Here is a 14195-nt window from a genome sequence, read left to right as displayed (position 1 = left end):
GCACTTGCCACTGCCACCATGTTAACCTGCCGGACAGTTTATTTATTTATCTTCTGTGTGGATTTGCGTGTCACACTCTTTGTTTCTCTTCTTCGCCCCCCCCTTTTTTATTCTTTCACTTATTTATTGTATCCGCATGAAACTGGATGGTTGTGCCTCATTAAGCCGAATGAGCCTACCAGGTCTGGTGTAAGCTGTGAAGTGTGTGTGTGTGTGTGTGTGTGTGTGTGTGTGTGTGTGTGTGTGTGTGTGTGTGTGTGTGTGTGTGTGTGTGTGTGTGTGTGTGCGCATGCGTGTGTGTGTGTGTGTGTGTGTGAGAGAGAGAGAGAGAGAGAAAGAGAGAGTGAGAGAGAGAGAACTTTTGAATTCAGATAAGAAAAAGCCTGTAAGAAATATTTTGAGTTAGATTATGATGAGTTTGCTTTATGAAATACTATGAATATGTGATGAAACTGTTTACTTACCTTTGAATATCCGAAGATTACTTTACCTACTACTTACCTGATGAGTGTGTGTGACGTATATGATGCTCCTTCGGGATTCTATGTCGCTAGGGCGCCAATAGGAAGACTTTAATTAGGTCATTGAAATGTTTGTGGGTTAGATGGCGGAAAGCATCAGTTTTCCATTTATATTGCACGTCATGGAAGTATTTTAAATCCTATGTTTGATTTTGTTTAATTTTCTTCTGGAAAAGTCAATCAGAGTTTATAGCTTAATAAATAATGTTTGAGTTATTTTGAACAGCCGACATCTCTGTGTGGGCTTTATGAAAAGTGTGTCAGCAAATCCCCCACCTAACATCCTGTAGCTAACTGAAATGCTCTTGTTCAGATTAGCAGCTATAGCATGAGTGTACATATGTGTGTTTGTTTGTGTGTTTGTTTGTCTTGGCAGGTGTGTGTTTACCGTAGGTTAAACTCCCGGACTCTCTCTGGTCACGTCAGCATGCAACCCTGCTGCCTCACAGCCTTCTCTGCTCGTTTACAGTGTTGACTGCTTGGCACGGAAACAACTCCCATCTAAACCGCACACTCCGCCTCACTAAAAGTGTTTACAAAGGGGAAATATAACACATTTCAGCCAGAATTCAACAGAATGCAGGAGCAGGAGTAGGACAATGAAAGCTTGTCAGTGGAGTGATTGAAAGGACTTAATTACAGAGAAGATAAATGGTCTAATCACCACTCTAACTCCTCTTCATTATGGTCACACCACTTTCCATTATGGGTTTCGAGGATGCAATAATGAATTAAATCAAAGTATTTGAGTAGCACTGCTGCTAAGTTCTTCACACAGGTTCTCTAGATATGTGTAATACTTATTCTTAAATCCAATTCTTAGTAGTTGTAAGAGTTGGCCTAGATTTGTGTGACGGAGGAAAGAGCGAGTGAATAAATGAATGGATGGATGGGGGGATGGATAACATGAAGCAAAGTGGAGCTTTGCATTTGTATCTCAGGTGAAAATTAAAGTTTGTGTGTGTATTAGATGAATTGATGAATGGAGCATGGAGAATAGAGGCCAGTTTGAGTAGCTTATATGGCAAATGAAGTGAATGAGGATAGCTCATAAGGAGCACTAAGAGAATTGATTAGCACTTAGACACTTTTCTTTGGTTAATAAATCAAGGAATCTAAGTTCCCCATAGTTCCCAACAGACTAAAGAAAGACATAACAAGCAGGAACAACACCTTTGTTTCTAAAACATGTCAAGCGTTTGTCATCCCTGTGTCCACATTTGAGACCGTGCATTGTGACTTACCTCTAGTTCGAGCAAACATTAAGAGCTTTCGCCCCACTCCTGTGGTTTGGGACTTACTCCCATCTATCACTACAGAAGGTCTCCCTACTTTAACTGCCTAAAAGACGGAGAGAGAGAGAGAGAGAGAGAGAGCGAGAGAGAGAGAGAGAGAGAGAGAGAGCGCTCTGTTAATGTTCCGCAGTGCTAAGAGGGGAAGGTTTGGGAACATGAGCCCTGCCCTGAGAGCAAGACAAATTGACTGACTGCCCAGAACAGCAGCAGAGTGTAGGAGACAAGCTCATCTGCTCCCTCCCTTTTCTCCCCCATACAGGTTTGGCAAGGAGGACAAGGAGGAGGAGGAAGATGAGAGAGCGAGGAAGGAGCGTGGCTGCGGGCCGCAGTACCAGAGCTCCACGGTGCGAGTCCTCACCCACTTCGCCGCCGAGCCGGCCGAGCGCGGCGGCGGCGGCCCCACCGACTTCCTGCTGGGCTCCGACTGGCAGGTGGACGTCACGGAGCTGGTGCGCGAGTCGATCCGAGTGCTGGACTGGCGCGTGGCCCGGCTGCAGGAGGGCGCGGTGCTGATGGGGATGGATGCCGGCACCACCAAAGTACAGGTGAGGAAGAGGAGAGGAAGAAGAGGGAGGGTGGGAATGAAAGTGAGTGAAACAAACAGAGAGAGAAAGAAAAAAAAGCAAAGAGAAAAAAAAGATGGTGAATTGAGAACATAATAAGACTCCTGAGGCTTACCCTGAAAGAAAAAGATGAATAGGGATTGGGGATAGGGGATCGAGCGAGACCGCGTAAGAAAGACAAAGAGAGTGTGTGTGAGAGAGAGAGAGCATGAGGTTGAGGGGTGGGGCCCCGAAGACAAACAGAATTTCAGATGTTGGAGGAATAAAGCTGATGGTATTGATCAGTACATGAGCACAGCCACTTTGCAGCATTACACACTGATAGAGGGGCATACGACAGGAGCACGGAGTGCAAAAGAGACCCCTAATTCCCACGAGCCTCCTTAAAGAGTGCTGCCGGGGTGCACTACTTCCACAGCAAGGCTCCCTGAGGTTGTTGTGAGTACATGCCTGTCTGAGCCTTTTAAAAAACAAAACAAACAGATTTAACACTTGGCCAATCACACAAGGCAGCACTACACTCCTCTCCGCTCTACACTCTCTCTCGCCAGACTTCTGCCCTCGGGGGTCCTAACAACACACTACGGCATCGTTCTGTGTGTTTGTATATGTGTGTGCTTGTATAAGCACTTTTCTGTGTGTGTGTGTGTGTGTGTGTGTGTGTGTGTGTGTGTGTGTGTGTGTGTGTGTGTGTGTATGGTAGATGAGGAGTTGTCAGCAGCAGGCGCAGCGTCTCTTCATTCGTGCTGGCTGCATTTGAAACCCAAACTGAGATTTCTCAGGAGGACTGATAAAAGAGTGTGCTGAATCACTCACTTAGAACAGACAGACTGAGTCAGACACAGACACATGTACTCTCTGGTCTTTCTCTTCCACCCCATACGACCAGCTCAAGAACGGGCTTTATTCACACACATATATATATATATATATATATATATATTATACTCTGTAACAAACATCAACAAGTACAATCTGTCCCCATTAGTACCTACTGAAGGAGCACTAATCTCTGCCTCGAGCCTTTGGTCAATAGATCGATCTCACGTATGCACATGTTCCTATAACAGCAGAAGAAAAAGATACGCTGTATTGACTGATATACAGCTCATACGGTCTCTCATTTGCTCTCAGGGAACAGCGTGCGCACTGTCACACACATTGAGACGCTGGAGACCACTCAAAAGCCATCACGGAGACCACACAATACACACACACACACCCACACAGACATACACACTGATGTACACACGTAACACTAAAGAGAGTATTGACAATGCTGTTAGGGGGGTGTGAAGTTTTGTCTGATAGCAAGATTGCCTTTCACTTGGAACGCAATGATCTGAGACCACAAACTCAGGGGCTTTTATTTCATTCAATTGGCTGAAATTAAAATTAGATTAGAAAAAGCCAGGTAATGGCTGAAATTGGTGTGAAGCAAAAATCAACTCCTCCCCCCACCATGGACACACACACACACACACACACACACACACACACACACACACACACACACACACACACTCTCACACACACCATAAGAGGGGGTCTTCTGGCTGGGAGCCCCCAATGCTCCAAATCAAAAATCATTTCGCATCGATCCATACCTCCATCTCCCCAGGGCCACCTAGCCACTTTGTGACGGCTAAATTAACACACCAAATAGTTCACAAACAGCAGAGAGGCTGTTTACTGTGTGTGCTGTCTAATTAGCTGAATAATTGCTCTTTTAAATGAAGAGAGATTGGCATGTAATTTGTTTAAGTTTTCTGTTTAAGCAAAATAGAACTAAACATGAGGTGTGTGTGTGTGTGTCCTCTTGAAGTGTTTAAACTCCAGCCTTTTCATTTGGCTTTCAAGCTCATAAGCTGCAATTGAGACCCCCACAGTGAAAAGGGAATATAAATTTAAATTTAAAAACCGTGTAGAAGAGATGTTTTAGGAAGCCATTTCATTCTCTGGATTATCCACATTCCTACAAGTGGTCACTGGTAACCATTTTAATGTGTGTGTGTGTGTGTGTGTGTGTGTGTGTGTGTGTGTGTGTGTGTGTGTGTGTGTGTGTGTGTGTGTGTGTGTCAGCGTGCATGAGTGTGTGTATTAAAGTGTACCTACAATACATCCAGAACTATTCCACCAAAGGGCATAGTTATGTTATTATGGTCTTTATGATTGACAGGTGGTTTGGCAATTTGTAAATGGATTTACATTTTTATAGTTTCCCCAGGAGTCTGGGGCTGGATTCAGACACTATTGTGGTTCTGACATGCTGCGGTAGTTTTGAATTTAAGCAACGTTTCAATTCTGCAAGTTTAGGTACAATAATATGTAAGTAGTATTCATTGTATACAGTCGCTTTACATTTTTCTCTAAAAGCCCTATCTAATAATAATACTGTGAAAAGTATTTTTTTTACTTGGAAACTTGGGTGGAATATGTGCAGAAACATACTCAACCACAGACCATACTCATTTGGGCTCTTGAGGTAATTCCCTAAGGTCATGCGTATTAAAGCTCTTAATCACTCCATGCATATGAACAAATAAATGACCATCTATCTAACACTTATGATGTAGTATCAAAAGGTATCAATGGGCTAATGACCTTGGCATAAGCAGAGGAAGACTGTTAACAACCTTCACCATCCTAACACAAAGAAGAAGGAGAAGAAGACTACTATTTTACAGAAATCTTCATTTTATCTGCAGTATACTCCATACTACCTACACAAACGTACATTTTTACACTCCATAACCATCCAAACACACATCAAACTAAGAAAATATACTCATGAACGGCCATGTAACACTACCTATTGCACACCGAAACGCAAGGGTTGTTAGTTAGGGTTGTAGGCTTGTTACTAGTCTAAAAACGTTAGCCCTAGACAACACGCAAATCTGTGATAGTGTGATAGAAATATTTTACCTTACTCATCCAGTTCCTCCTCAGAAAGTAGTAGTTCATGAAGTTGTAGCTCTATATTACAATACATCTTATTGTCCTTGGTTAAAAAAATGATCCAGTTATTTCTATATCTCCATTTACAAACGCATGAGTGGACATGTATTACATCTCCTTCGCGGAATTCTATATGTACTACCATCTGCTTCCAAATGACAGGGCTTGCCTCAAAATAAAGGAATCATACTTGGAGCTGGGTGGTGATTTGTCTACAGTGGACCTTCTCCCTGGTCTATCTCCTCCCTTAAATCCACATGTAATCACAAGGTCTTAAGCATGTGAATCGAAATGTGAATATTTCACATCTCCGGCAACGATGCTGCGGACTGAAGGGGGTTAAACTGTTTTACAGATTAGAACTGGAACTCACCAAATCCTGAAGCCCATTTTTTACAATCCGTGGAACGTATCTGTAAAAACACAAGCACATTTTTTTGGTTCACTTTAAAACATCAAACTGAGCACACTCCCCTTTAAACCCAGTTTAACAGGCACCCTTATCCAGGTGACCTGACCCAGGTTGATCAAGCCTCCGCCTGCGTCCAAGTGGTGTTCGCCTATGGTCACCCCTTTTCAGCCACAGCCATCTAAATGCTTTCTTGCTAACTCCAGGATGGCTCTTCTTCTGCTTGCTCCCCTAATGCCCCAGGGGAACCCCCCCTGCCTGCCCACCTCCCCTGACATGCACCTGGTCCTCCTGCCATTCCTGCGGCACTCAGTCTCGTGCAGTGGAGAGCAAACAAACCAGCCTTTGGGTCTTTTCTTTGGCCACTCTTCCTCCTTGACAAACACGACCATCCTGGCAGGGGCTTGCAGTGGCTCAGCAATGGTCTTGAGGACCTGGTCGTGTTTCCAGCAATAGTGCCCCTCGCCCGGTGCCTTAGAGCACAGGGGGCATGCAGGTGTTCCTGCTTTGCCCCATGAGAGCAGGTTGGATGGGCTAGGAAGGACATTGTAGACCCCCTCAATCAAGAACTTGACCCTCTGAGGGTTCCACTTCCAGAATTTCTTTTTTAAATCACTATTTGTGGAGAATTCCCACACCAAATGCAGACACTTTTTGCTGCAACAATCACATCAAACCCTTGCAAGATCCTGGAGGGACTGCCTAGTTATACATGTAATATTCATTTTAACAGACTAATCTGCAGTGCACTATCACACGGATCATACAAGAAACATAAACCCCCCAAAGACACAGGTGCTTTTGATTTTGCTTTTGCTTTACTAATAGATACCATTTGTTTGTTCTGTTTGTCTCGTGTGTCTCTTAGTTTGATCATTTTGTCTAAAAGCTAAACAAAATCTGACTTTTTTTTTACTCCCAGCCAACTCTAATGTCATTCTCAGTTCAGAGGGAGTCTGATGATATTGAAATAAAAGTTGATCTCATAGACACGGCTGTCATAGAATGATTGCTAGCTTGAGGGCGTGTAAACCACCTGTGGTCGGCCAAGCCTGCCTGTGATGCACTGAGAGACATTCATGGCTCCAGCGCTAAAGATTAGCCCTAAATTGCACCTGACAGTTCATTATGACTGTAACCGTTGCAATATGGCCGCAGCTGAATTAGCCTTTATTGTTTTGATGGACACAAAGCCTCCCATCAGATTCAATATTGAGACGGTTCCCATGGCCTCGGCCAGGGATGGTTTGTGGAGGTGGAAGACTGTCACTCCCTTCACAGTCACTTTCCATCCTGTGTTCTTCTGCTTATTACGGAGTCATGAAGCCCACTCTTTATCTGTGTGTGAGCCTGGAGAAATCCAGTCTGCACAGTATCAAGGGTTCAGTGCAGTCGATGTGTCTGCAGTATTATCTAACCGTCTAACCATTTATATGACGGTTATGACTAAATCTCATGTAGTCAGTGACAACAACCTCTTAAGTGTCTAAATGATAATTGAGCTGTGCAGCTCATAAGCAAAGAGCTATTTCTTTTTTTTTCATACTTTATTTTTTAATGAAACAAAGATACAATGATACATACATACATACATACATACATACATACATACATACATGAACAAAAAGTTGGTCACCTATACATTTATACTGATGGTACAATGATGGAAATAAATGTCAATTCACACAATAACAGATCAGTGATGATTCTGTGAGGTCACAAACATAATCCATTTTTCCCAATACTGCAAAAATTTATCAAACCGTAGATTCAGCGAGAAAGTCATTCTCTCCATATTTTGAACATCAGTTACAGTATCTATCCAGTCAGTCTCTGTTGGAGGTTCGGGCTGTAGCCATTTTCGTGTAACAGCTTTCTTGCTGGCTGCTAGTAATATCTTTAACAAATATTTGTCTTGCACCAAAAGGTGGCAAAGAGCTATTTCTCTAGACAATAAATACCTGAGATGGACAGTAGAAAAACAGTTTAGTACTTAAGAAGTAGATATCAAATGCATACATTATATACTCAGAAAGTTACTTATTTTGCATTATTTTAGGTAGCACTACAACACATACAGTACGTTTTTCATGAATATTCATGATGGGATTATACAGACCTTTTTTAAAGTATTGTGTATTTCAGGACCACCTAAACATAGTGGAGAACAAATAAATATTTTCTATACAAACAAAAAAACATCAATCTCTGTTTTGTAGCTCACAGTTATTTTCATTCCCTTGATGAAAACAATGACCCTCAACAGTTGTGGGTGATCAGTTCGATTGGTTGAAATATGTCAATATCGTTTAGGTGCCAAGAGTTGTCAGCATCATGTCCTACCTGTGATATAGCCACTGCTATCCACTGCTGAATCCACTCTACGCAGCTATATGTAGTCAGACCTCCCATCAGACAGGCTTGCTAGTGCCCAATACTGACATTCGTTTAGTCACAATTTGCTTTGAGGAAACATTATCATATAACGATTCAAAAGTTATGTAAGATTTTATATACACATTATCGTTCAACAGTTTGGAATCACTGAGAAATATCCTTGTTTTTGAAAGAAAACACTTTTTTCAATTCACATAACCTCAAATTGCAACTTGATCAGAAATATAGTGTAGACATTGTTGATGTTGTAAATGACTGTTAAAGCTAGAAATGGCTGATTTTGAATGGAATATCACCGTCATCCCCGTGTTTCAATTGTACATTATGCTAGCTCCTAAATTATCATATTTACAAGGTAAATCATCAATAGAAAAGTCTTTTGCAATGTTGTGCTTCTTAGGGAAGCAAAAAACTGGCCTTCCTTGGACGACTTCAGTATCTGGAGCATCAGAACTTAATTGTGGTCTAAAAATGGTCAGAAAGAACTTTGTTCAGAAATGCATTAGTCAGTTCTAAGAAATGAAGGCTATTCCATGCAAGACAGTGAAAACTGAAGATATCTATACAAAGATATGTACTGCATCTTTCACAGAACAGTGCACACCAGTTTTAACCAGGATACAAAGAGTAGTGGGAGGCCCTGGTACACAACTGTACAAGTGGAGAAGAACACAATCTTTAGCATGAGAAACAGCTACCTTACAGGTCCTCAGCTGGCAGATGATTAAACACACATAAAGCACATCATCAGCAGTGAAGAGGCTCTGGAATGCTGGCTCTCTAGCCAGGGTTTGGAAGAAAAAGCCATATCTGAGACGGGTCAGTGAAAGGAAAAGACAAAGGGATAGGAAAAGGGAAACAGACAGTGGGTGGAAGATGATTGAAAATAAGTTATAGAGATAGACAGACAAATTGAGGTGTCTGGATCTCAGAGAAAGAACTTTGTGATGCACAGAACAAATGAAAATATACGGGAGGAGTGCTTGACACTATCTCTCATAACTCTCAAACATTGTAGAGGAAATATGATGGTCTGAGGCGCTGATAAAGTATGTAATTTATTCAAAGGAATCTTTCACTAAGAAGGCTGTTACTCCATTTCACCATAACTCCATCGCCATGCCATACCCTGTGAAGGCACTTGACTGGAGCCAGGCCTTTGGAGGAGTGGCTTTGGAGGGGTCTGAAAGAAGGGGCTGGGATTTTTTATGGTTTTATACTTTCAAAATATATCTTACTCTTGCTGGATTGTCCAGAACCCTGGCTTTAAGCAACTAATTAAGCACAAAGTATCAATTTCAAGCACAAATAATGATTTCTATCTCTGGCTATGTCACTATATGTTAATTGTATTGATGGATAAAGTGTTCCTGAAATTTTTTTCATTTACTAGGTGATTCCAAACTTTTGAACAGTTAACAGTTGTAATGTTTTGTCTAACTGATGACTGACAATTCATAAGTGGCATTAGTAAGCTTAGAATAAGCCAATGATCCTCTATATTTTACTTTCTTATCAATGTGATTCTACTGAATGAATTTTGAACACAGAGTGTGTATGCTTGCATTTAGGCAGGATCTGGGTGAATGTGTAAAATACAGCCTGACCATTATCCATTATCCATGTGGATGAGCTGCTTATGACCTGGTGTGTTTATGTGTGTGCTGACCAGGTGATGTCTCCCCTGTCGGACTTGGTGCTGGCTGAGAGGGTGGTGCGGGTTCTGGATGATAAAGTGTCCATCACAGAGCTGGGGGTGCAGCTGGTCTCTGGCCTCGCCCTCAACCTGCAGCTCAGCCCTGGGAGCAACAGGGCCATCGTCGCCACGGCTACCACACAGGAACTCATGCAGAGCCTCAAACAGGTGCCTCTCAAATCCTAAACCTTGTTTTCTCTACATTTGTATTTTTGCAAATTAATTTAGATATTATACTAGCAGTACATTATAAACATTAATAAATATTACATTATTTAGTTGATCTCACTGAATAATGTTCAGGCCATACTCTATCATATGACATTATATCACGTTTTGTAGCTTAACAATAGAATGGATTTCCAGATAGTGGTGTGTTGTTTACAAAGAAAATATGTGATATATGAACCACACCCATCGCCACTGTTGCCAAAAGCAACACAACTGCAAATCACAACGTGTAAATGGCCTTGCAGGGGTCTGCCTCGACCATTTTAAAACGTAATCAGTGGTCTGTAGCAGTCCGTCTGGAGGGGTGGATGTTGTACCATGCCGCAGGTCCAGGTGTTAGCATGGCCCGCACATATCTCTTGTCTCTTCATCTCAGCGGGGGGCTGGGTGAGGGCCTGGCCACTCCGGTCATCATTGAGGTGTAATCACAATAATCAGAAAGCAAACACTGAGCCAACAAACAGCACACATCTTTTTGATGAGCTCCAGAGGGATTTGCTGCTACCGTTTATCAGATAGGACTACTAGAGGTGATTGTGCTCAAGGCTGTTTAAGTTTTTTTTTATTCTGAGTCACTCGGTAGTATTTTTAAAATGAGAAAAAAAACAGAATAATTAGAAAAACGAAAAAAAAACTCTTGATTTTGTCTGCCTTTTGTAATGGCAGGGGTCTGTCTCTCTCCTCATGACAGACATGAAAGATTGGCCACATCTCCTGCTGATCACAGAGTCCATAAAGCGGTGACAACGCTGTGTTTGTTTTAGTGTCCCTTTGAAGCATCTGAAGAAACAGCCCTCCTGCTACCCATGTTCCTCCAGGGAGCTGTTGTTCAGCCGTATTTTTGGCACGTTGTTCATTTCTGATGTTTTCCCCCACCCTTATTATTCATTAACATCCATCGTTTGAAGTTTGGAAGTTTAGGATAATGGATTCATCTGCTTTGTCGTGCGTAAATTGGGTATGTGCATTTCTTTTTTGATTGATTTTTTTTTTGTTGTTCCTTGCGTGCGTGCCCCTCTGCAGGAAGCACTCATCAGTGCCTGGCTGCAGTTCAGCGATGGCTCCATGACCCCTCTTGACCTCTACGACCCTGGTCTGTTCATGCTGAGCGCCACCTCCCTGAACGAGCGGGTGGTGGCTGTACGGCAGGACCCCGTGTGGAAGTGGCCAGTCATCGTCACCAAGGGTGAGGGCCAGGGGCAGCTGGTCAGGGTGGAGATGTTCAACCCGGAGGCGTGCCAGAAGAGCAAGCGCAGAAGCGTCCTCGCCACCGGCACCGGGAGTGTCCACATCAGATTTGGCCGTGACGATGACGCTGCAGAAGGCCGTAGCGGTGACCGGAGGTACCGCCCCAACGCCCCGTACTATGGAGGTTCCATTTCGGATGTGGAGGCAGGGATCATGAACCGTGGGTCAACCACCAAGACGGCCGCTCCCGGGAGGCCCAGCGGGGGGCGCCTGTCGGCCGACGCCGGCCTGAACGTCCCAGTGGACTTCTCCGAGTTTCCCACGCAGGCAGAGCTCCCGAGCGGCCGCAGCACGGACGACGAGCTGCTGCAGACACGCCGAGGCCTCAGCGACCTGGAGATCGGCATGTACGCGCTGCTGGGCGTCTTCTGCCTGGCCATCCTGGTGTTCCTCATCAACTGCATCTCCTACGCCCTCAAGTACCGCAACAAGCAGCTGCCCCTGGACGGCCAGGAGACCATGGCCCATGCCCATGACTGGGTCTGGCTGGGCCACGAGGGCGAGCTGCTGGAGGGACCCCACGGCCTGTGCCTGCAGCAGGAGGATCTGGGCAGCATCCTGGACTCTGGCCTGGGCCTGGAGGAGGGCAGCCAGCTGCTGAACGGGGTGTCCATGCAGAAGAGCGTGCAGGGCCAGGTACACCGCTCAGCCCTCGACATGGGAGTCTGCCCGGGGAAGGAACACAAGAGCGAGTCGCTCAATTCGCCAACCACCAAGAGGAAACGGGTGAAGTTCACCACCTTTGGCAGCTCCAAGTCCAACAATGGCTGCCCGGCCATTAGCCCGCTGGTGCTCGCCCAGAACAACGACATTAAGTGGGTATGCCCAGACATCGAACTCGGGGACTCCAAGGAGCTCCGCAATTACATGGAGAGGCTGAATGAAAACGCTTCGAAAAGCCTTGCGTAGTTCCAATGATATCCTCTCTTTCTCCCCCCCGCTTCCTTTTTCCTTCTTTTCTTTTGGGACAAAGTGTAGCTCACACATATTGCCTTTATGGTGAGGAGGAGCGAGGAAGGCGGTCAGACTGGCACAGCTGCAGGGAGGCTTCCCATGAATTAAGACAGACCATTCATCTAGAGTCGTTGCCACGGCAACTGTCCAAGGGGTTGATCTTCAGGAGTGAAGGGAAGGGGGAGAGAGACCACAGAGGAGATGTCAAAACTACGAACACCACGGCTAGAAATGCATAGGATGCCCGTTTTACTTCTGTTCATTAAAAAGACACTAATTTAATTTCAATAACTTACATGATTTAGGTGTTATTTGTTGACTTTTCTACACTTTTCCATGTAGGATGAGATTAGTTGTTTTTTTTTCTCCCTAGAGCGATATCCTGAAAGTCAAATGATGTGCGAGTGTGTGCATACGTGTGTTTGAGTTTAGATATGTGTACATAGTCATAAATTCTCTATGATGGCAAGTGATGAAAACCTTCAGCTGTAAATAAACTACAAACTCTGACTTGGTCTAACTTGTACAAACAACAAGCGATACATTTTGTAAGGTTTTACATATTTTTATACATTTTGGTTTTGGTCTGTTATCATTTCTCTCTTTATTTGACCCCTTTGTCCTTTAAAGACAAGCAATCCTTTATGTCATCCCCTAAACATAGAGACTATGTCTATTTTGAATTTAAACAAAACCTAGTAAATAGTACATACTGCAGAGATGTCCCTTATTATTGTTAATGGTCTCTCTCCCACAGTGCTGTTCAGTATTACTGAAATGTTCCTTGTGTTACGACGTATATGTTGCTTCAGTATTGTAGACCAACGGAAGGTGTGAGTTTTACCAGTTGCTGTCAGTTCTCTGTACACTGTACATGGGCTCTTTCCTCCTTTATCTGTGATTTTTTCTCTTTCGTTTGGTGAGTCTTATATATAGACAGATGACATTTGAAAAGGCTATCTGGAACCCATTTTTGCTGTGTTACATTTTTTTTATCTTTTGCTCAAGGTTTTTAGCACAAGCCACAGCCTCTGTTGATATGCTTAAAGGTAGCCAAGGGGATATATGTGAAAAAACCTTTAATACCTCTAAACTGGTCTACTGAAAGAATAGCAGGAGACACATTAATATTCCATTCCTGTGTTTCCTATTGATTGCCAACCCTTGACTGAGTTATGACTTATGCTATGACATGCTTGACATGATGCATATTCAACCATAAATGCTAGAAGTTAAGTACAGAAAGTATGAATATATTCAGTTTTTTTTTGTAGTTGTTTTTCACACACGCTAACTTGTATTTCATTTAAATATTATTTGGCTTATCAACACAACTCACATAGCTGCCATCAAATATTTGACTCGCCACAAGACCAGATGGCCTATAATCTGATGAATTGGACATAGTTTATATAGAAACTAACTTGCGTTAACTGTAAGACCTATGTCCAGAGGAAGGGAAGATAGTTACCCCATAGCTCTGTGTGAGAAGGGGGGCGATTTGAGATCACTTGTGTCAAACCACATCTGCTGTGTCCATTTATGTCTTTTTTTTTTTTGGTTGTTTTGCACTGATTAAACTATTGGCAACCCTCGCAGTGAATCTGTCTTCTCTTTTTATGTGTTGGTGAACTTTTGTGTGAAGTAACTTGAAGATCATTATTTAGTGCCATAGTGGAACCTGTCATAGTGGAAATGGACCTTATTTTAATGGCACCACCACTTGCAGCTTTGATTCAGTATTTTTCACACTTCCATTAAAAATATGAAAGCTATGACAAAAATCTTTGAGCACCTGATATTCCATTCAAGTGCTAACCAGTTTTGACACTGAGAATGGTTGTGCTAAATACATTATGGTCCTAGATGACAATCACAAGCTAGTGTTTAAAAAATAAATAAATTATATATAAACACAGT

The 14195-nt window shown here is 43.2% G+C and overlaps 1 protein-coding gene across 1 annotated transcript in view; it reads left to right on the top strand.

The window, feature by feature from the left end:
• Positions 1-13870, top strand: part of si:dkey-112m2.1 (transmembrane protein 132D) — a 125261-nt gene extending 111391 nt beyond the window's left edge. Inside the window, exons 7-9 of the mRNA XM_031577647.2 lie at positions 2076-2361; positions 9819-10010; positions 11097-13870. Coding sequence (XP_031433507.1) covers positions 2076-2361; positions 9819-10010; positions 11097-12230 — 1612 coding nt within the window. The 3' untranslated portion in view covers positions 12231-13870. The remainder of the gene's footprint in view (positions 1-2075; positions 2362-9818; positions 10011-11096) is intronic.
• The last annotated feature ends 325 nt before the right edge of the window (positions 13871-14195 follow it).

Source organism: Clupea harengus, chromosome 12 (genome assembly GCF_900700415.2).
Source record: "Clupea harengus chromosome 12, Ch_v2.0.2, whole genome shotgun sequence".
NCBI lineage: Eukaryota > Metazoa > Chordata > Actinopteri > Clupeiformes > Clupeidae > Clupea > Clupea harengus.
This window is presented reverse-complemented; position numbering and strand designations above follow the sequence as displayed.